The sequence below is a fragment of the Centropristis striata genome, chromosome 3 (genome assembly GCF_030273125.1).
Source record: "Centropristis striata isolate RG_2023a ecotype Rhode Island chromosome 3, C.striata_1.0, whole genome shotgun sequence".
NCBI lineage: Eukaryota > Metazoa > Chordata > Actinopteri > Perciformes > Serranidae > Centropristis > Centropristis striata.
In genome coordinates this window covers 8,469,094-8,490,522 of record NC_081519.1, presented here as the reverse complement: position 1 = coordinate 8,490,522, position 21,429 = coordinate 8,469,094, and the positions used below count along the sequence as shown (strand labels likewise).

The following is a 21,429-nucleotide window of genomic DNA, read 5'->3' as shown; positions in this document are numbered from 1 at the left end:
CCGATATGAACGTTTCAATTTATCATCACATGTACAGGCTTGATGTGACGCCTGGAGTCATAAAAAAATAAATGTACTCACAGTGACACAGCAAGATCAGAATTAAATAGTGCAATAACAAAATAGAAAATGTAAAAATAAAAAACAATGCTGGACTTATGATGTAAAATGTTGACTTTCTGTGTTCAAAAATCACACAAGAGTGAACAAAAATGTTGAGCTAATAAGTCAACATTTTGACCTTTTACGACTTAATTATGAATATAGCCCAAATCATCTCATATAATCATAATCATGGAATTAATAACTCTCAATTTTGCCATTATATTGCCTATTAAAAGGAAAATGGTGATCCAGTAAGTCTTAATTTTGCCGTCAACACTGATCATCATCTTCAATCTTTTTTTGTCATGGCATAAAGTAAGTCTCCATGCATGCTATTAAACAGGCCAGTTTTGAGTACAAGTACAATTTTGAGGCACGTGTCAAGTTTACTTTACTTATTTTACTATCATTTCTATTGTATAACTTTAAACTTCTACTCCACTACATTTTGAGGCAAATATTGTATTTTTACCCCACTACATTTAGCTGAGAGCTTTAGTTACTTTTCAGGTGAAGATTGTGTGACTAGCCATTTCTTTTAAAAGTTAAACCTCATAACAGTATATTAAGTAGTTAAAATGAACCCCATCTTTACAAAATTAAATGTTGCTTGCATAAATGTGTCAACAGATAATCTAATGAGTGGGTCTGCATAACAAGTACTTTTACTTTTTATACTCAAGGTACATTTTGATGCTGATACTTTTGTACTTTTACTTGTAGTGGAGTAATTTCACAGTGTGGTGTTAGTACTTTTATTTAAGTAAGGGATCTGAACATTTTTTTCAGCACTGGTGCTAACAGATATAAAACATCTACAGGTATTCAGCATAGACTGCTATAACTTAACACTATTTCATCGCATGGACACTTTATTTGGCTAGGACTTTAAGCATTCTACTCTCTTTGGAAAACAAAATAGACTCCTTAAGCTCGAAAATCGAGAAGTTATTACTATTAGTTAACCATTCGAAGCGAAGCAGGAAGCATGCCACAGTGAGTCCGCTCTCTCATCTGTACACTCTTCGATGTGGTTGAGCAGGTAGTACTTGAGGTACATCGGGCTGGGGATGTGCATGTTTTAGTGGACGGCATATCCCTGAAAAAAGTATTCGTGAATAACCAAGTCAACAGAGTTCTAACTCCGCCCAACAACGGACAAACTGTTTGTAAAATTATGCAGCCCAATTCATAAAAATAGAGACCGTCTGTAACATGTTGCAATCGTTGTAGTGGTGAACAGCAGACCGTTTTAACACCACAAGAGATTTTAGACAAGACGCTAACTTATAAAAGAGCTTTATAAAAAAACTGTAGTTGCTTTATTTGATTCATTTTGGACGTATTTGGTATTTATTTCTAGCTGTTACCCGCTGTTACCTAAACTAAAAGAAGACGATCCCTAACTTTGGTTGATGACGTGCAAGGCACTTTGGCGCGGAAGTTTGTTTTGTAACTTCAGTGTCTGGGTCGTAATATCGTCGTCTGTGGGTTCATCTGTTTTTTCAACGTATGTCTCACTTCTATCATTCTGAATGATTTTGACAACGTAGCATCGATATGAATTGACATTCTTAAAATATAATATATTTGTGTCGTAGCTATAGATATTGAATTACTGGACTAGCTAATACCCTAGCTTACTTTTGTTATAGTATTGTGCTGTATAAGTCCCATAGTGAAGTTAGCTTATAGCAGTGTGTTAGCTTGTTTGCTACTAGAGATGCTAGCCTAGTTTAAAATGTGTCCTTTGCATTTCATCAGATGATGCGTAAAAAACGACGCTCCTGTGTGGATAAAGAAGGGGGACCTACTGCCACAACTAGTAAGTTTACATGCAACGTAACAGCAACATTTCCTAACTATATGTCAATACAGAGGATCCCAGTTAACTTCCTCACCTCGCAACTAATAAAAAGATTCCCTGATCGCTATATCAGTGGGACTTTAACTATATTATTAACATTGAGAGCAAAGTACCACAAGAGTATGACAGCAATATGACATCATCTGACAGGTCCCCTGCATGTTTAACGTCACACAGACAAGACTACATGACTGCATAGCCCCCTCCCCCCATTAACTCATTATGGAGGTTAGTTTTCTATGCTGGATACTGATTTATTAAATATTTATTATTAAATGTTTATTCTCCGCTCTATAGAGGCAAAGAAGAGTCGCAGCACTGGTCGCCCACCAAAGGACCCCGCTCCAGAAGAGACCAATCAAAGTGTATTTGCTGTCTTTCTTCGAGAGGCAGGTGTAACCTTAAAACAAGGTGGCACATCCAATGAGATTGGTACGCTCAATCCAAGTTTCCACTCTTACCAGGTCAGTAAATTAAATATATTCATCCACTTTTGATTTTTCTTATCCTTTCCTCACCAGCTGTCGACCAGGGAGTTTTCCAAAAAAGGATACAGAAACAGATACAGAAGAGTCCCAGGTACCCTGGGGTAAGTACATACACCGTTCCTATGTGCAGTCAAGGCATTTAGCATGAGGGAAGTATGTTTCATTGTAATGTTTTTGCTCAGATTGTACAGGAATTCATCAGTGGATTGGAGTCTCATATTGAGGACTCTGAGCGGTTTAGGAACTGCCTTCTTCCATGTGTGCCACGATTGTCTGATGGAGACTCCAGGTGACTGTGATTAAAAGACCCAGTGCTAATAGAGGCTACAGCTGCACAATATATTGTGTCTCTATTGTCATTGCAATAAGGACATTGCACAAGACGGATATTCCGCACTTTGAATACAGTAACAAATTTGTCTGATACACACTGCATGCTTTTCACTCAAGATAAATAAGACAACTTTTATTGTGAACTTCCAGATGCTCAGAATTTTTTTGAGTATTATTAGAAAACTAAACTGTAACATGTCACACAACAATCTTTTATTTTTTTTTATCGGGGCTTCCTATATATTCCTGTTAGTTAGTTTTTTTGTTTTAAATTCAGGGAATTATTATTGTTGAATTTTAGGACGATACTGAAAGCAACAGAAAGGCACTTTAATATCAGTTTATCTCATCTAACAATCGTTAACAACATTCTACAACACTATCAGATACTCTCCTCACATCATGGAAGCCTAATAGAGGCAACACCAGGCAGGACTTTAATTCATAAAGGCTGCAGCTACGACCTAGAAAAAGCTAAGATCAGTGGTCTGAGTGTATGGTGTGACATACTGACATGTTTTCTTGTGTGCTGCAGTTGTGTTAGCTCTTTCCAGGAGAGTCTGCTGCGCATGCTGTTGGGGATTGAAATGCTGCAGGTAAGATTTTCTGTATAGGTTCTGACAAGACAACTACATCGCTCTTTCACACAGGATGTGGCACAAAAAAACTCAAAATGTATTTTTATCTCATGAGGCATCCAACCATGCATCATGCAAAGTGTGCATGCACAGTGCATCTTTGTGAAAACTATTTTTTTTCTCACACAGACCGTCATCATTAATGCCTTGCTCGAGAAACTCCCTGAATTTATGTTTGATGGGTCAGTATTTCATATAAGTTCACTTTGCAGGAGTTTAATCATTTTACAACTTAATTTTATTCTAAATGTCATCTTGTTTTGTCCTTCACAGTGCTGGAGATGGAGGGCTCAGTATTCCTCACACAATAATTAACCAGCTTAAATGGCTTGACCGGATTGTGGACAGCAAGGTAGTCATTTCTCTGATGATATGTTGCATGAGCAGTACTAGTCACAGCCTTTAAATCTTTTTTACTCTTCCATTAGACCTGTAATCATTTTCATTTTCTTCTTCATAGGAGTCGTCACTATTTTCTACAAGGCGATGTGTTTATTTCTGCCCTCTTTGTTGCCTCTTGTTTGCAGGAGTTGGCAGCAAAGCTCATGGAGCTGGTGTCAGTAGCACCTGTGGAGGTTCAACGTGACATCATCACCAGCCTGCCAGAGATACTGGAAGACTGCCAGCACAATGATATAGCCAGAGAGCTCAAGTATGTGCAGTAAACCTCTACTACAGATCTGTGCTTCTCATACTGTGTGTGGGTTCATTGTTGCTGATTATAGTTCGTGCTATTTTCATCCCTTTTCTCTGTAGCTCTTTGCTCCAGGAGAACACTCAGCTAACTGTTCCCATCCTGGACGCCCTCTCAAGTCTAAACCTCAGTTCCTCATTACTCACTGAGGTAGTTGTTTTTGTTATTGGCACATTATTAAAAGCCAAATGACTGTGGCAGTGTTGTTTACCTGTTACTGTCTGCTCTCTCAGGTCCGTGGAGCTGTTATGGCCACTTTGGCTGCTGTGCAACTGGAGGATCTGCCTGTGGTGGTCAAGTTCATCCTGCACTCAGTCTCAGCCCCTGATGCATATGAGGTCAGTGCTCAGAGTCATGCCCAAAGCATTTAGCATTTTATTAAACATTACTAGCAATTTTGCTCTGGTTGTTATAGTATGTGTATTTTGAGATCAAGATGTGGCATGTCTTTTTCCTGTGTTTAGGTGGTGTGTAATCTTCGTAAAAAGTTGGAGTTGGAGCAGTGTGTTCTCCCTCCTGTGCTGCAGGCCTCACAGAGCCGCATCCAGAGCAAAGGATCAGCAGCGTAAGACAACATACAGTAGTGTTCAATATAATAGCAGTCCAATGTGACTAACCAGATTAATCCAGGGTTTTAATATATTGTTTATTTCTACATGGCAACCAATGTACCAGTAGGTGCAGTAGATTCTCAGAAGACCAACAAGACCCAGCATTCGTGATATGCAGCTCTTAAGGCTGTGCAATTGGGCAATTAGTTGAAAGGGGTGTGTTTAAAAAAATAGCATTCCAACTCACTCACAACTAAACATCAGTATATTTTGTCAGGAACCTATTTTGAATCTAATAAATCTGGTTGTGGAGCAGGTCCGGTTCGGCGCCAGCAGCTGGCAGCAGCCAGGACAGCGTTACATTAACATTGGACGGCATCAAGTCAGCAGTACGATTCCAGAAAACAATATCTGAGGCTTGGCTCAAGGTGGGAAATGAAGTATCTAAGCCCTGTTGCTTTAATTGATCAATATATGAAGATGCTTTTAAATAACAATCTTCTCAATTTCAGTGTTGCTTTACTGAAGTTTTACTGTGTTGATTTTCATCAGGCAATAGAGTCTGTAGACGAAGAGGAGGACCATAAGGTGAGTGTCCTCCACTCAGGTCTGACTAAATGGATCACTTGTCCATACAAGTTTATTAAGACTATAATTAACACACATGATATATATAATTAAGACAAATTGTAAAGAAAAAAAATGAATTTGATTATTTTTATTGATATTGATTTTTCTTTTGCATATTAAGCCTGGAAAATGTAAAATACCTTATAATATATTATAAGTCATACTCTACACTAACTATCATCTTCAAAACTAGTTTTAATATTCTGACAGGCAGTAATCAAGTACATGTAGGAACTCCATTCTGTGTCACATTTATGTGTGTCTGTATGAATCTCTCCCTTTTTTTTCTCTTTTTTTTTTTAAACCTTTATTTAACCAGGGAATATCCCATTGAGATTAAGAACCTGTTTTTCAAGGGAGCCCTGGCCAAGAGGCAGCAAACACAGAATACAGTTACATATTTACATAACATACAGACCTTAAACAAATCATGAGAAACAAGTGCATGTTATGTCATGTTACCCTTAAAATGTATTGTGCCATATCAGGTAATAGATCTGCTGGTGCTGTTCATCCTCCACTCCACCAACGCCAACCAGAGCCGGCGGGGGGCCGAGAGGGTGCTGAAGGTGAAAGTGAGGACTGGACTGATCCAAGAGGCCCTGCTCCAGAGGACCTTCAGGGACTACGCTCAGGTGGGTCAATCTGCAAATGTTCAAGCTTAAATACAACTTTATTTTTCCATGCTGATGTTGTGTATAGCCGTAGTTATTACCACCCCTGGTGTTCTGCTGTGTAAAACATGTTGTACTGCATGTTTGTATGAGATGTGCGAGTTCATTATTATTTTAATAATGTTGTATATGTTAATGATGATTCTCCAGGTCATGCGAGGGTATTTCCCCTCCATCTTGGCTCTGGCTCAGAGTTTGCTGCGCTCCCCTGACCCCTGCCTGGTGCCCTTTGGTGGACACATGTATCGACACTCATTCACTGCTTTTGACTCTTACTGCCAACAGGTGGGTTTAGGGTTTTCTTTTAACCCATAAGAACCCAGACCCAGTTATCCTTAAAGGAAAATTATAGGGGATCTACCACAGACCAAGTGAACCACATAGAACACAATTATTAAATAAAAAAAAAAAGATCTGTGATGTGACATATACATTACAATATATGTTTATGCTATTTATGTTTATAATATTGGTTATTTTCAAATTCCATCAAATCTCCACAACATTTATCAAAATTTTGACATTAATAGTGCTGTTAGACAACAAATTATTTTTCAGATTTCTTTTTAAGTAACAAAATAATAATAAATCAATAATATATATAAACAAATAAGCATTTGCATTTTTGTTTTCATCTCCATAACATATATCATACATATAAATAACACTGCCTCATTGGATGGCTTCTCAGCAAGCTACTGTAGCTGTAGAACATGGAAAAACACACTTATGTACTTGAGAAAATGTACATGAACATTACTAGAACATTTAAAATGTTTGTGACACCCGTGTCACCGTGGGTTCTTATGGGTTAAATGTGCATAATTGTGTTTATGTTTTTTGTTTTTTTGCAGCCAATGGACTTAACTCTTAATTTTATCCTGTTTTCTGTTTTATAGGAGGTGGTGGGCTCGTTAGTGACCCATGTGTGCAGCGGTGTGGGTGGGGAGGTGGACATGGCTCTGGAGCTGCTCTGCGGCCTTGTTACAGAAAAACCCTCAGAAATGTCTCTGTATGCTGTTTTTGTTAAGGTAAGGAGGTCATCCATACTATGGGTGGGCGATATGGCCCTAAAAGAATATCAAGATATTTCAGGCTATTTTTACGATAACGATATTCTTGACGATATTAGGAAATACTTAAAAAGATAGAAAATATGATTTTTTTTTGTAGTCTGCATGAATAATTAAAAATCTAAAATGTAGTGTGAAGTGCAAATCTCAACAGTTGCCAAATACAAAAAAAATACTCTTGACTCTTTTTATAAAGGAGAATAAAGGTTATTGTATGTTTTATTTGAGGCATCTTATTTTGACAGTCTTCTTGTAAATTCTGTGGTGGATTCTCTTAACATATATAGATATTATCGTGAACGATACGATATGGCACACCCCTAATCCATACATCTGCTGTTATAGCTGCTGACCAAAACTCACTGAAAAAAAATATGAATTAATTTTAAGCAGAATTGATGTATGAAAAAACGGTGCCTGTGTTATAAAGGTTTAGTTACGAGGTTTTTTAATGGAGCACAATATTTGATTCAGGGAATCTTGGACTACATGGACAACCTCACACCCCAACAGATCCGCAGACTCTTCCAGCTTCTCAGCAGACTGGCCTTTGGGCAACAGCAGCAGGGATCTCACATCCAGGTACAAATTCATGACATCATTCTGGCTTTTTTTTCTTCCTTTGCCTTTTCTTGGCAGCCTCTCAGCCGCTGACCGAGCTCACTCATTTTATTCCCTCTCTCAGGATGACATGCACATAGTGATCCGCAAGCAGCTCTCCAGCACCGTCCCCAAATACAAGCGCATTGGTATCATTGGAGCTGTCATGATCATAGGCAGCATGGGGGCCTCCAGGCAGGGCTCATACTCACAGACAACAGCAGTATTTTCCTTGTTCATTCTGTCACTTTATCTCATTGCTGTCTCCCCCCCCCCCCCCCCCCCCGCAGGCTGAAAGTGAAGGAGTCACAGAATGGGTCGATATCCCAGGAGACACTCAGACAGGTGCATATCAGACATTAATACAATCAGAATGAACAGCGAGAATGTTGAAAAGATATTGCAGTTAAGCATTTTTCATTAGTTTGCTTTTTATTGTGTTACTTTTGATTACATTATCACTTTTACTTGTGGCTTTACTTGGCTTAGGTTTGACAATGACTTACAACAACAATCCATAACTTCTGGCATGTTTAGATAACATCAATATGGATCAACCTTAGAGCCCGACAGATATATCGGTTGACATTATTATTGGCCGATATTGGCCTATCAGAAGGCCTATTGGTATCAGTGTGTATGCTTTCTGATATGTGCCACTATTAAAACTTTTTTAAATACAATATTTAATACAACAACATGCTATAATGTTGTCATTTTTTTTTTTTTTTTTGATAGTCAGCAATTGACTGAAACTGAACAGTAATGATGTTTATTTAGCAATTTATTCTTTAATTTCTCAGTTATTATTATTATTTATAGAATTGGCTGACAATGTAATGCATTGCAGAATAAAGTTCTTTTAGTATGAGAACGTAGCTCTCTGGGTACCTTTGCAGAGTGGTGAAAAATTGGTGGATACTCCACATAAAAATATAGGGAAAAAGTGAAAATATCGATACATATCATATTTAAGATACACCTTTATTTTGAAATATCCACTTTGTATTTTTTTTATATATTCTTAAAAAGATAGATTTTTCATTTAAATGTCTGACAGAGCCCAGTAATACAATTGTCAACTTTCGGTATGAACGCTATTATGAACATTTTATGTACAGATTTTTTACTTCAACTTCACAAAATATATATATACATATATTTGATATTTGTATTTATTCACAGATTGTTAAATGTATCACCACTGATTGACTGATAAACCTGGATCAGGCTACATTGAGACTCTTTTCACGGTCAGACATCAGATATCTATATGGTTGTGTGTGTCGCTTGTTGCAGGTGACAGGCCTGTTGGAGCTGGTGAAGTCCAGCAGTGAAAGCTCACCTGAGGCTGCAGCTCTGTACTACGATGAACTGGCCAACCTGATCCTGAGCTCTACCCTGGACCCACAGGTGCAGGTGTGTCTTAGACAAACATTTACCAGAATTCCTATCTTAAAAGCTCCTCTTATCTCTTCATTTATAACATTTTTGACACACATCCAATATAAGACGTGACTACGACACGATTAAGCATTCTGGTTATTTTCCTATCAACAGGAAAAGATCGGCATGAGTGTCTTAGATGACTTTCAGGTTGACTTTGTGGTGGATCTTGGGCCTGCCATATCAGGGTTAGTAATGGACGGCATAAGATATTACTCCTTTTAATATGATTAAAAACATTTTTCTATAAGGACTGTAATATACCCCTCCTCCCTGTGTGCCTCAGGTCCTTTCCCTTTACGCCGACTGTGATGTACGACCTGGAGGAAGAACAGAGTCAGCAAGGCATCGCCATCAACCTGCTGCCTCTACTGGCCAAAGACATCCAGTACAAAGTAGAGCAGAAGAATCAAACCAAGAAGGCAAACAAGTCAGTCACCCCACTCCCATTATTACCTCTAACCAGCTCTGACAACAAAATATTATTAGGGCCTCGGGGCAATCGCACCGAGCACTACTGTTATACTGTGGATTTTTTCTTCTTCCTCTTCCGGACGCAATTTCGTCCCGCTACTAGTCCTACAACTTGAAGAGTTGCAGGAGAAATTATACATCAAAATGTGCGGTTTGATCGGGATCGGTGTGCTCTTACTTTTCTCTACAGAATACGAATTTGCCCAAAATTTTGCATTGAAATGAATGGGACGGCCGACTAAAAATGAGCGAAAAAGAACAATAATTGGAGATTTTTAAACGTTTACTTCTCCGGCATAATTTCACCTAGAGACTCCATTTAAACTTTAAACAGTAGACACAAGTCTTGTGTATCGGTGTATTAATCCATGTTTCGTTAGGTCATATAGTTTTTTATCAATCCCTGTTCAATGACCATGATCATTTTTGGAGAAATTCTGAGATTATTAAAAATGCTTTCTGTTCAAGGCCAGAAATTCCAGTCCACCTCTGGCTGCTGTCACTCTTTCATTAACAGGTGTCAGTTAATTCTCTTGATTGCTTTGATCTGATTGCCTTTGATCTTTGATGTGATTACAGTTACAGATACACACGCACACACACACACACACACACACACACACACACACACACACACACACACACACACACACACACACACACATATTTTGAGGTTAAAGGGCATAGTTTGAAATCTCTGAAGAATGTCATCATAGTGTACACACACCGGCAGTAGCCCCCGTGGCCCTTTCAGAATTTCCCCAGAGGAAATTTTCTAGTTACACTTGCAATGCAGTCAGATGAACGAGGTGTTTATTTTTGTGTTTTGGGTGCAGGCGAGTGTCTCCACTCTGTCTGTCACCATTTTTTCGCCTCCTGAGACTCTGTGAGGAGAAACAGCACCAGGGAAACCTGGAGGAGATCGACGCCCTGCTAGGTGAGGAAGTTGAAGTTAAACTTTTCTTCTGGAAACCACTTAGTTCTCCTTTTTATGGCTGTAGACTAATTTGTGTCTGTGTGTTTACAGGCTGCCCTCTGGTCCTAACAGACATGGGCGTAGTAGAGAAAATGGAGAGTTTGTCAAAAGCTGAGAGGGAGTTCCTCTGTTCTTTGCTGTTTAACGCCATCAACTGGTTCAGAGAGGTAACTGCACAGGGAAGCGGATTGGGTCCAAGTAGGAGAAAAAAGTAATGAGAAGAGGATTTTTTTTCATTATGCAGTTAGAGAAAAATGTTTTGCGTTCAGTGAAGTTAGAAAGATATTCACAGATTTGTTGTTCCCATAACTTGTTTCAATAAGTAGAAACGGCATGTCAGTTAGGTAGACTGCAAGCTACAACCCGATTTTTCATCAATGTCATAAAATTAGCAATAACCAGAATATTTAAAGGTGTAGTAGTACTAAAATCCCCCCACGCATAAATGAACTATTCTTGGTAGAAGGTTACTACAACTATTGTTTTGGGAAAATCAGATTTTAAGTACTTTATTTGAATATTTTAGACATATATTAGACAAATTGAAGAAAATTAAGTTGTAGCTTGCAGTCTACTTCACCGAAACTCAAAAAGTCGATTTTATTCTTGTCATTTTTACTTTTTTCTGCATAATTGATTATTTTTCCTCCTCTCATTATAATTTTCTCCTACTTGCCCTAATCCTGTTCCGTAACTGCACGTGAGGGATTTTCTTAAAAGAAGGATACGTTTATCTAAAGCCGTGTCTTCCCGCCTTTTCTGTGACAGGTCGTAAATGCGTTCTGCAGACAAACAGACACTGACATGAAGATGAAAGTGATGACCCGTCTGCAGAACATCACCTACCTTCAGACGCTGTTGGAGAGAGCTTTAGCAGGTGAGTTTCTGATCTCATAGCTCATTATACCCATGTTATACCCAGTTTACTCACAATATCATGTGGTGTTCATTCTACTAAGAGTTTAAAATAATAACTAACTAACTAACTGTTTGTGTTTTTCAGGAACACCTGGCTATGTTCCACCTATTGCAAACTTTGATGGAGAAAGCACTGACGCGGTTACACTTAGTTCTGCTGCACCTGCGAATAAGGCAAAGAAAGGTAACCGTGCCTAAAAGAAGATAATTTACTCCCCTTTAATGAAACCAAATACTTTGAATAAGGGATCAAGTACTCACATAATTGTCTAACTCGCATGTTTTTTAGACGGTACAGGAAAGAAGAGGAAGGCCCCGGGTAAGAACTCCTCAGAGAGCAGCTCACAGCTCGATGAATCGACTGAAGCAGAGAAAACTCAGCAGGTAAATCTCGATCTCTCGTATTCATCTCTTTTTGTATTCATGTAAACAAAGCTAAAAAGGTGATTCTGCTTGTGCTAAAGGAGCAACCAGAAAAGGAGAAAGAAAAGGAGACCCGGCCAGGAGTCAGTCTGGTGTCCTACAGGCAGTTCTTCAGGGAGCTGGACACGGAGGTGCTGAATGTGCTGCAGTGTGGCCTGCTGTCCCGCTCACTGCTGGACTCTGAGCTCCACACCAAGGTTAGGACAGGAATAACAAATACGTTTAGTTTGGAGGAGTCATCTTGTGTTTCTTTACAATATTACTGAATGTGTTGTGAATTATTTGAAAATATTAAAGCTTAGGGGTAGTGTTAGTTTAGCAGCTTATATACTACTGGAGTGGTCATTCAACACATGCTTGTTGGTAACAGGCTGGTTGCTTGGCCTCGTGTAGTGCACAAGAACTGCTCATCCACACACCTTCACACTTGGGTTTTAAATTGTAAACACTTATAAAAAATGAACAAGTCCCCAAACAGCAACCCCAACATATACAATAATAAAGTGACAATAATACAGAAAAAAGGACATTAAGGAGAGAAAAAAAAACCTGACGTATTACAGAGCCTGTGAATCAATTGTGTCCTAGTGTTGCCAGCAGGGAATTGTAAGTGAATAATTCAGTAATGGCTGCCAGACCTTATAAAATCTCTGGGTTGAACCCCTGATCCTGTATTTCATTTTCTCATGTTTTAAATGTGCCATTACATCCTCAACCTCGTGCCTGTTTGTGGGAGGCCTATCTGACTTAAACACCTTCACACTTGACACTACACTTCCTTGAGTCTTGAGGACATGCCATGACATTGTTGTGTCCCCAAGCAGTGCTAGAGTATCTGCGTCATTTGCTAAAAGCTTGATATTTTGGACAAGAGTATTTCCTGATACAAAAGTGATCATTCTGAAAGGTATATTGCTGATGCTTGATAAATTGAGTTTGCAACAATGTAACATCTCTGGTCTCTCTTAATCTTTCCCTGGAAAATGTACTATAGCTAGCAACACAGCATGCCGTTCAGCGATGTAACAGTTTACCAGGGTCCCTCTCACTACAACACACAGTGTGTATGTAACACACTGCACTTCCTTGGGCCTGAAGTTGATCGAATGGTTGTCAAGAATATCAAAGGACAGACAGAGACTCTTTCCATTGAAGTTAGAAATTTAAACCTATATCCAGGAATATTACTACCCAAACATCCTCTGACACTGAGATTATTTTTTGGAAGCATGAGGATTTATTTGGATTGTAGAGGAATCAATGTCTCTGCGTGTAGTTTTAGTAAATTGCAAAAAATCTATGCACCACAGACATTTATAAACAGTTTTTTTTTAAACTCTCATATTTTTACATGTTTAAGGTGCGAGAGGAGGTTCTGCTGGGTCCTGCTGAGCTGGTGTTCCTGCTGGAGGATATGCTTCGCAAGCTGGAGTTCAGTCTTACAGCTGCCCCTGCCAAGAGAATGCCTTTCTTCAAGGTGCAAAAAAGACTAATGCATACAGTAATAAATGCAAAACAGACAGAGAGTTATGAAAGCTCTTGTAATGTGAAAACGGGCAGAAATGTTTGACAATGCCTGGAGGGGAGAAAACGGTTTCAATATTTATTACTGCTTTCTTAGACTTTCTTTGATACAGGAAAATAAAATGAAGGCATGTATGAAATTGTAATATGGGGGCTTATATGAGAAGAAACTTCACAACATGTTGTCTTGTGCAGGGAAGAAGCGATAAGAGCGTGGGCTTCTCTCACCTCCAACAGAAGAGCTCCAAGGATATCGCTTCGTTCTGCGTCCACCTGCTGCCCGCCCTCTGCTCACACCTGGAGAACTGCCACAACCATTTCCAAGTACAAACACAACCTGTGGACATGAGTGATGAGCTTATCTCTTTCTTCCAGTTGTCCAAAAACATTTTTGCTATGTTTGTTTATCTTAATGCATTTTTTCCCAGACTCTGCTGTCTGAGAACAATGGCGTCGTGGACGGACCTGCTACAGATGTTCAGGAGCACCAGCTGATGTCCTCAGCCTACCAGCTGCTCCTGCAGGTCCTGAACACCACCTTTAGCTGGTGAGGAGGACCACCCACTTTCATATCAGACATTGAATCTTTTCATTTTATCAAATGTCGGAGCGGTATGCCTTTGGAGGGGTTGGCGTGTCTGGCTTCTGTTTAGTTTATTCTCTGTAATGAATCTGTGTTTGTGTGTATGTGTCAGGTCTGGATTCAGTCAGCCGGGACAGCGGAGCTTACTGAAGAAGGCTCTGAGAGTTTTGGCTGAACGATTAAAAGAGGGAAGTGCCGAGTTGACCCTGGAGCAGCTTGTAAAGTGAGTGATGATGTTTAAGAGCAGCAGAATAACTGCTATATATAAGCTATGTTTGTTTTAGTTAATTGTCTCTGAATCTCTTTTAATCAGCTTTGGTGGCCTCTCACTGCTGACAAAGTTACAGTAACTTAGGGGTGTTCATTGATAAGTCTAAATTGTTTGACAAACATGTAAAGCGGTTGACCAGATCTTGCTTGTTTTCATCTTAGAAACATCAGTTTACTGAGATCTGTAGTTTCAAAAGCGGAACTTGAGATGCTTATACATGCATTTGTCTCACCTCTTATGGATTTCTGTAACACACTTTTCTCCTCACTAAGTAACTCTTGATCACCTTCAGTCAATTCAGAATGGTGCCGCAAGATTACTCACTAGTTCAAACAATCAAACACTCACACCACCCCGGCCCCAGCAGTCTCTTCACTGGCTCCCTGTTGCATACAGGGTTCAGTTTAAAATTCTTACTCTCACATATAGAGCATTACATGGTCAGGCTCCCCTATATATTGTAGAACTACTTCACCCCTATCTGTCAGCTCGGTCTCTTTGGTTGAACACACTTCATCTCCTGTCTGTTCCACCTGCCCGTCTAAAAACACGTGGTGATCGATCATTTGAATATGTGGCACCCAAACTTTGGAACTCTCTGCCTCCTCCCCCGTGGTCCGCTATTTCTGTGGACTCTTTTAAAAATCACCTTAAGACCTACAGTTGAAACCAGAAGTTTACATACACTATATAAAAAGACACATATGCTTTTTTTCTCACTGTCTGACATGAAATCAGACAATCACGTTTTAGGTCTGTTAGGATTACCAAAATTATTTCTATTTGCTAAATGCCAGAATAATGAGAGAAGGATTTTTTAAAGACAATTTGTATTACTTTCTTCAAAGTCAGAAGTTTACATACACTAACATTATTATGCCTTGAAACAATTTGGGAAAATTCCAAATCCTAATCCAAATGGACCTAAAACAGGAAAAGTGATTGTCTGATTTCATGTCAGACAGTGAGAAAAAAAAGCATATGTGTCTTTTTATATAGTGTATGTAAACTTCTGGTTTCAGCTGTATCTTTTTAAACATGCATTTGGATGATCAACTTGCATTGAACATATTACTTTATAATTTGATGTTTCATTGTGTTTTAATTGTGTTTTAATGTTCTTATATTCCTCTTTGTTTTTTTATTTTATCCGTGAAAAGTGCTCTATAAATAAACTTTACTTACTTACTTAACCTTTTTGCTCACGACAGAAAACAACATTTACAAAAAAAACCCAGCACAATTCTCTAAATAACTGAATTTAGAGCAACTTTTTACCATGCAATTAAAATAAATGTGTTATTTAAGATCCATGGACCAAGAAAAGAACACAGGACTTTTGCAATTAGTTTCAAAACAAACTGTTAATAGCAGCATTTTATTTGTCTATGTTTTTGACACTCCCTCTCTGCCCCCTTTCCACTCTGTTTAGAGACAGCTTTGAGTACTTGACGAACTTTCGCAGCACAGTGCCAAGTCTCAGCACAGCCCTGTGTCTCTCCCAGCTGCTGTCCACTGTGTCGGAGAGAGGAGGAAACCCTGCTGCCTACAGAGAGCAGACCGGTCAGCCAAACATGGCGCCTCACTTGAATAAACGTATCTGCTGTCCAAAAAACTGTGATGATAAATGCCTCTGTTTTTTCGTCTCAGCTTCCCTAGCAAAACGTTTCCTGAGCCAAGAGTGGGTGACCGCCAGCGGAGAGAAGGAGCGAGGGAACAAATTCAATGAAGCGCTTCACAGTCTGCTGAGGTTTGTCTGCATGTCAGAAAGGGCCATCCCGAACAAAACAAAAACAGTTGCATGCAAAATTGATGGACAGCAACCAAATTGCTTGTATTCGAGTCGAACTAATACACTGGACATGGAGATGTTGGTGTTAGTATATATGGGCAAATATTGAAATAGAAGTTGCAGTACAGAGCTGCCCTTGGCAAAGTTTGTGGTCATTTTGAGATGATTCTGTTTCATAGTTTGACCACCACAGAGCAACGAAAAGTGAGTTCCACTTGTAAAATGTTTTGAAATATGATCAGCTTTTTAAAGGTCTCAGATATCTGTATTGGTGTTAGCCTTAAAGGAGCTTTACACAACTTTCAGAACAAAGTTCAAAGTCCGGGCTGTGATTGGCTCCACACTGCTTTCACCACAGCTTGATTGACATTCATAGTCTGGGCTGGAATTGGTTGCACATACACATTACATTACATTACATGTCATTTAGCAGACGCTTTTGTCCAAAGCGACTTACAATAAGTGCATTCAACCTGATGGTACTAGACATAGACCATAGGAATCAAGTAAGTACATAACTTTAAGAGCAAACTGTCATCGCTAAAGGAGTGCTATATGTTAAAGAAGAAAAGAAGAGAAAAGAATAAGAGCTTTTTTTTTTTTTTTTTTTTAATATATATGTTAGGTGTGTCAGTTGGGGTGACCTGGCTGATAACTATCATTGCAGATAACTATCATCGCAGAATGTAGGTTGTTATCAGCACTAACCGACACATGACCCAGCATGGTTAGGGAAAAAACGTCTCAAAGGTACAGACTCGCATGCACGTACATGCAGGCAGTGCCGGACCAGCCACCAAAAGAAAAGAGAAGCTCGGCTTCCAAAACACAAAATATAGCATGATTTTATTTGCTCCTCAGGACGCTATTACACCACTATATCTTTATGTTGCAAGTATTTTTTTACTGCTATATTGCTATTCTTAATGTTGTATACAACACCTTTAAATTCCAATATTTGTCGAGCTTGTGTTAATTATTCACACACAAGTCAGTAAAGCAAACATAATTCATTAAAAGCCATCATCTCTGAAACGGCTTAAATTAACCTCTATGTTTATATGTTATGTTTATACTAGCTAATCTGGTTATTGGTAATGCAAACTGCTCAGGGAAATGACCCATGGATCTGGTTGTTTACACTCCACATGTTGCAGTAAACAGCAACACATAATGGTAAAGCACCTAGAAGTTTTATCAGATTTATAAAGCACACAGTTTCTGGGAAAAACCTTTGAATATCATATATGATATATGACCGTTATCGTGAGCAAGCATCTAATGTTTTATTTTTTCTCCTGTGTAGCATTTACCTCGAGCATGTCAATGATGTTCTGAAGGCAGTGGAGGAAATAGCTGGGGAAGGAATCCCTGAGCTCATCAATGCATCAAAAGATGAAAGCTCTGCATCATGGCCCACTCTTAGCAGGTAGATCCCCATCACCATCAGCCTTTTGTACTTTGAGAATAATAGAAGGTTGCTTGTGAGTTAGTGATTATACAAAAGTAGCCTTTTGTAGTCACAATTAATCAACAGTAACAGTATATTTATTTATAGCTTCATCTTTCACTCTCAATATTTTTCTTTTTTTTTAGGCAGACATTCCTGGTTTTCTACAAAGTTTTATTGTCAGAGCTGGAAAAAGCCGTCAGGAAGATTCCTGCTGGAAAAGTCAGCGACAACACTGAGGTCAGCCACTAGGTGTCGCACTGCACTGCACTGCACGGATCTGGTTGTTTACTGTCGACTGCACTGTGTGTTTTTATGCTTACAGTGTACCTTACAGCTTAATGTGATCAGAGCCACAAAACACTGATACACATCTACTTAAAAGTGGAAGTTTAACAGTTTCTTATTTAATTATTAACATGTGCATGTGCTTTTTTCATTACAAAAATGTGTTACCCATGTCCTCCTTCAAGGCTCAGAGTGAGAAGCTGCTGACGTGGAACCTGGCTGTCAGAGACTTTCATATCCTGGTCAACCTAGTTAAGGTCTGTTAGCAGGATCTATTAGCTGTTAATGCATTTTTGTACCTGACCTCAGCATTACAGCATTCAGCCAAGTACTGTGTCATTTCTTTCTTGTTATAGTGTTTCATTAGTTTTGGGTAGCTCCTACTGCAGGTTAAATTAGAGTGCAATCTTATAGTGTTTATATAATATTTCATAGGTTTGTTGTGTTTCAATTAGGTTGATCTGCTCATGTATTTGTCTCTAATCTCTTCCCACAGGTGTTTGATTCCCGGCTAGTGCTCAACGCGTGCCTTAAGGTGAGTTAGCTGTGTGTGTGTGTGTGCTGAAAAAGATATCACATTCAGATAAAACTGATGAGATTTTGTATTAACTGATTATAATGTTGTTATTGGTAGTATGGTCGCCTTTTCCTGGAGTCTTTCCTGAAGTTGGGAATGCCATTACTGGACAACAGTTTCAAAAGGCACAAGGTGATTTTTAAATTGTTAAATTGTGAAATTTTGTGAAGCATGACCTAAAAAACATGAAATTAGTTCATACATTTTCCCGATTCCTGATTTGATATTAGAACAAATTAATAAACAGACCACCAATTAACTACTAATCAATACTTTACTCGTGCTGTTGCTTATTTATATAAATAGATTTTTAAATATAAGCCCAAACCTTAAGAAAATATTGTATTAAAACATATTGTATTAAGGCACAAAAGCATTCATCTCATTGTACTTGTAAGATTTTCTAGTTCATCACCAAACAAGTTTTTATACCCTGCTTTATAAATCTACGTATAAGTATACACAAATGTGTTTTCTGCTTATTCAAACATGAGGTCACACTAGAGCTGAAAAAATGCTTTTTTGAAAAAATATGTAATTGTGATTATTTTGACTGATATTGTAATTGTGATATGATTCATGATGATTCATGCGTTTTATAAAATATTTTAAAGTGATCCTTTTTGGCTGTAGAAATGATTTGTAGGCCGGAACATCTCTTCAGCACAACATTACTTAATTCAAAATAGTATTTTGCTGCATATTTTGCATTTAGCGAATATTACTTGTCTGTATTGCAATTTTGATAAAATTCTAATTCTTCTAATTGTTCAACTCTAGTTGACAGTAGAGCATGGCTAAGCACAAAAAAACCTTCTGTGTTGTTGTGTAAAAACATCCTAAATAAAGTTTGTCTGTTTAAGGAGGATGTCCAAAACCTTCTAAAAACCTTCCAGCTCAGCACCCGGCAGCTCCATCACATGTGTGGACATTCTAAGGTAGGTACACATCAAACAGCTGATAGCTCATTTATTTCTAATTTCTTTCATTGAACACATCTCTCTGCATGTACTTATCCAGGATTACAAAACCTTCCTGTTATATTAGCCCATTGAAGCCTGGAAAGCGTATATGTCGTTTTGTAGTATTTGTATAAGCTCTCAAATACTTTTTGAATTTCATTTCCATCTGCTACAGAGGCTGAAAAATCTATTATTTAGTAGAAGCGTTGACACTTCTGTTGAATTTCCAGAAAAACTTCAGGTTTTAGGGGCTTATTTTAAAATCGCCCAGAGGTTTGACAGGTGTTTTAGGCCTCAATGGGTTAGAGAAGAGACAGCCAGAGTCTGAACAGTGTGTGTGTTAATCCTCAGGTGTTGTCTAACCTTGTCATAATGTGTTTCTGCTCAGATTCAACAGGATACAAGCCTGACCAACCACGTACCGGCCTTGAAGAAGAGCCTGGAGCTGTTTGTTTACAGAGTGAAGGCCATGCTGATGCTCAACAACTGTCAGGAAGCATTTTGGATCGGCAACCTGAAGAATCGCAACCTGAAGGTACAGCATAACTAAACTTAGGGTTTGTGTCTCCTCACATATTTGAGACGATCACTTCAAGTAACGATGCATATCCTTCAGGGCGAAGAGATTCTTTCTCAGAGGTCTCAGGGAAGTGAGGACGAGGATGAAGAAGAGGAGCAACCGCTGCCTCAGGACCAGTCAGAGGATGAGGTACCTTCCATTTGCAGGCATTATGTTCACATCTAATACAAGAATAGGATTGGCTCCCAGCAGATGTGTTCCAATTATTTTTTTGTATTATCACAGAAGACAATAGATTGTTGTTATTTGTATATTTAAATAACATATATACTAATTGTATACTAAATGTTTTTAGACATCAAGACATATAGTTTATTACAATAAGCAGTGAATTGACACAGAATTAGTTGTCATACATTAAAAATAAATGATTCGGGAACAAAAGAAAAGTTTTGCTTTTGCTATAAAAAATTTTTCAGTGCAGTGTCGATAGTTTTTCTCTCAAACCTATGCTGTTTAATTGCGTAATAAAGACACAAAAAAGTAACCCTCAAGTATGGTCATGTGTAAGTAGGAGTTAAGTGGCTGAAAACACAGGTTTTATATGAAGGGATAAGCTGCACACTAATAATTCAGTCAGATATATAAGCCAGCCAATCAATATTTCTACTGCTGCTGAATCAGTCATTTCTTAAAGTAATTTATAACTTGTGAAATTTAAACAATAGGGGTCAGTTAACAGGCAGTTTACGCTGTGGAGGAAGGTCTGCCGATAAGAACTGGAGCTCCTAACCAAGCTAATGATTAGTGGCTGACACAGTCAACAGGGAAAATGTTTGATATGGTGTCATTTCCGCCTAATGCTGCTTTATGCAGGCAGGTTCACAGTTTTAATCATGTTTGTTTTTAAGCGTGCTTGCCAAATGTTTCTCATGTGCTTCCCATCAGGCCCAGGAGACCGACTCTGAGGAAAGTAAGAGGGTCAACATAGATGAAGATCCAGACAATATTACAGATGACTCTGACTGACAGAACTGTTGCTTCTGATTTTGAACTTTTGCATTTGGGTCAAAAACCCATTTGTGGATCCTCTTTTCATGTCTCAAATGACCAGTTGGTTTTCTTTACATAAACTTTCTCAATGTATCGGAAACTGCGACTCGTTGGGCAGTTTTCAAGTATTGGATCAATAATACTAATAATCACAATTCTTGTGTTCTCACGTATGTGGCAATATTACTGTAAGCACAAAAAATTAATGAGATGCATTTATGTACTTGTACAGGTATTCTTTTCTGTTGAAGATAAAACATGCCTAATAATTAGGTGTTTTCTCTGGGGAAAAATGTGGGGGAAAATTCTGTTTGATAAAATACAGATTGTTGACAGATTGTTTCAGTGTCATTTTTCATTCAGTATTCAATATATTTCTTAAAATTAATATTTGTTTAATGTAGAATCCATTGTCCATTCAATCATCTATCTCAGGTCTTGTGTGTGATAAACAATGAAGCTTTTTTTAACAGCTTGTACTTTTCTCACAGTCTTTATGACAAAAAATATTCAATTTTT

At 38.4% G+C, this 21,429-nt stretch overlaps 1 protein-coding gene across 1 annotated transcript; it reads left to right on the top strand.

Annotated features, from left to right (window-relative positions):
* The first annotated feature begins 1,300 nt into the window (after nt 1–1,300).
* fancd2 (FA complementation group D2) lies at nt 1,301–21,367 on the top strand. The gene is made up of 44 exons (XM_059330025.1): nt 1,301–1,615; nt 1,870–1,930; nt 2,270–2,404; nt 2,494–2,561; nt 2,643–2,749; nt 3,329–3,389; nt 3,561–3,613; nt 3,705–3,783; nt 3,959–4,083; nt 4,188–4,275; nt 4,359–4,463; nt 4,590–4,690; nt 4,993–5,104; nt 5,229–5,264; nt 5,795–5,941; nt 6,131–6,265; nt 6,880–7,011; nt 7,528–7,635; nt 7,739–7,848; nt 7,944–7,998; nt 8,953–9,072; nt 9,214–9,287; nt 9,386–9,529; nt 10,410–10,510; nt 10,601–10,716; nt 11,318–11,426; nt 11,553–11,651; nt 11,757–11,851; nt 11,932–12,087; nt 13,251–13,367; nt 13,610–13,738; nt 13,843–13,961; nt 14,110–14,220; nt 15,701–15,831; nt 15,919–16,018; nt 17,367–17,489; nt 17,657–17,750; nt 17,984–18,055; nt 18,295–18,333; nt 18,433–18,507; nt 19,239–19,313; nt 19,726–19,872; nt 19,954–20,046; nt 20,806–21,367. The coding sequence occupies exons 2-44, from the start codon at nt 1,870–1,872 to the stop codon at nt 20,884–20,886; spliced, it is 4,338 nt and encodes a 1,445-aa protein (XP_059186008.1). The 5' UTR covers nt 1,301–1,615; the 3' UTR covers nt 20,887–21,367.
* Nucleotides 21,368–21,429: the final 62 nt, after the last annotated feature.

Coding starts and splice junctions, on each gene's coding strand:
- fancd2 (XM_059330025.1), top strand. CDS start 1,870: ATGATGCGTAAAAAACGACGCTCCTGTGTGGATAAAGAAGGGGGACCT. Junction 3,614..3,704: donor CCTGAATTTATGTTTGATGG/GTCAGTATTTCA, acceptor TGTCCTTCACAG/TGCTGGAGATGGAGGGCTCA. Junction 11,652..11,756: donor TGCGAATAAGGCAAAGAAAG/GTAACCGTGCCT, acceptor CATGTTTTTTAG/ACGGTACAGGAAAGAAGAGG.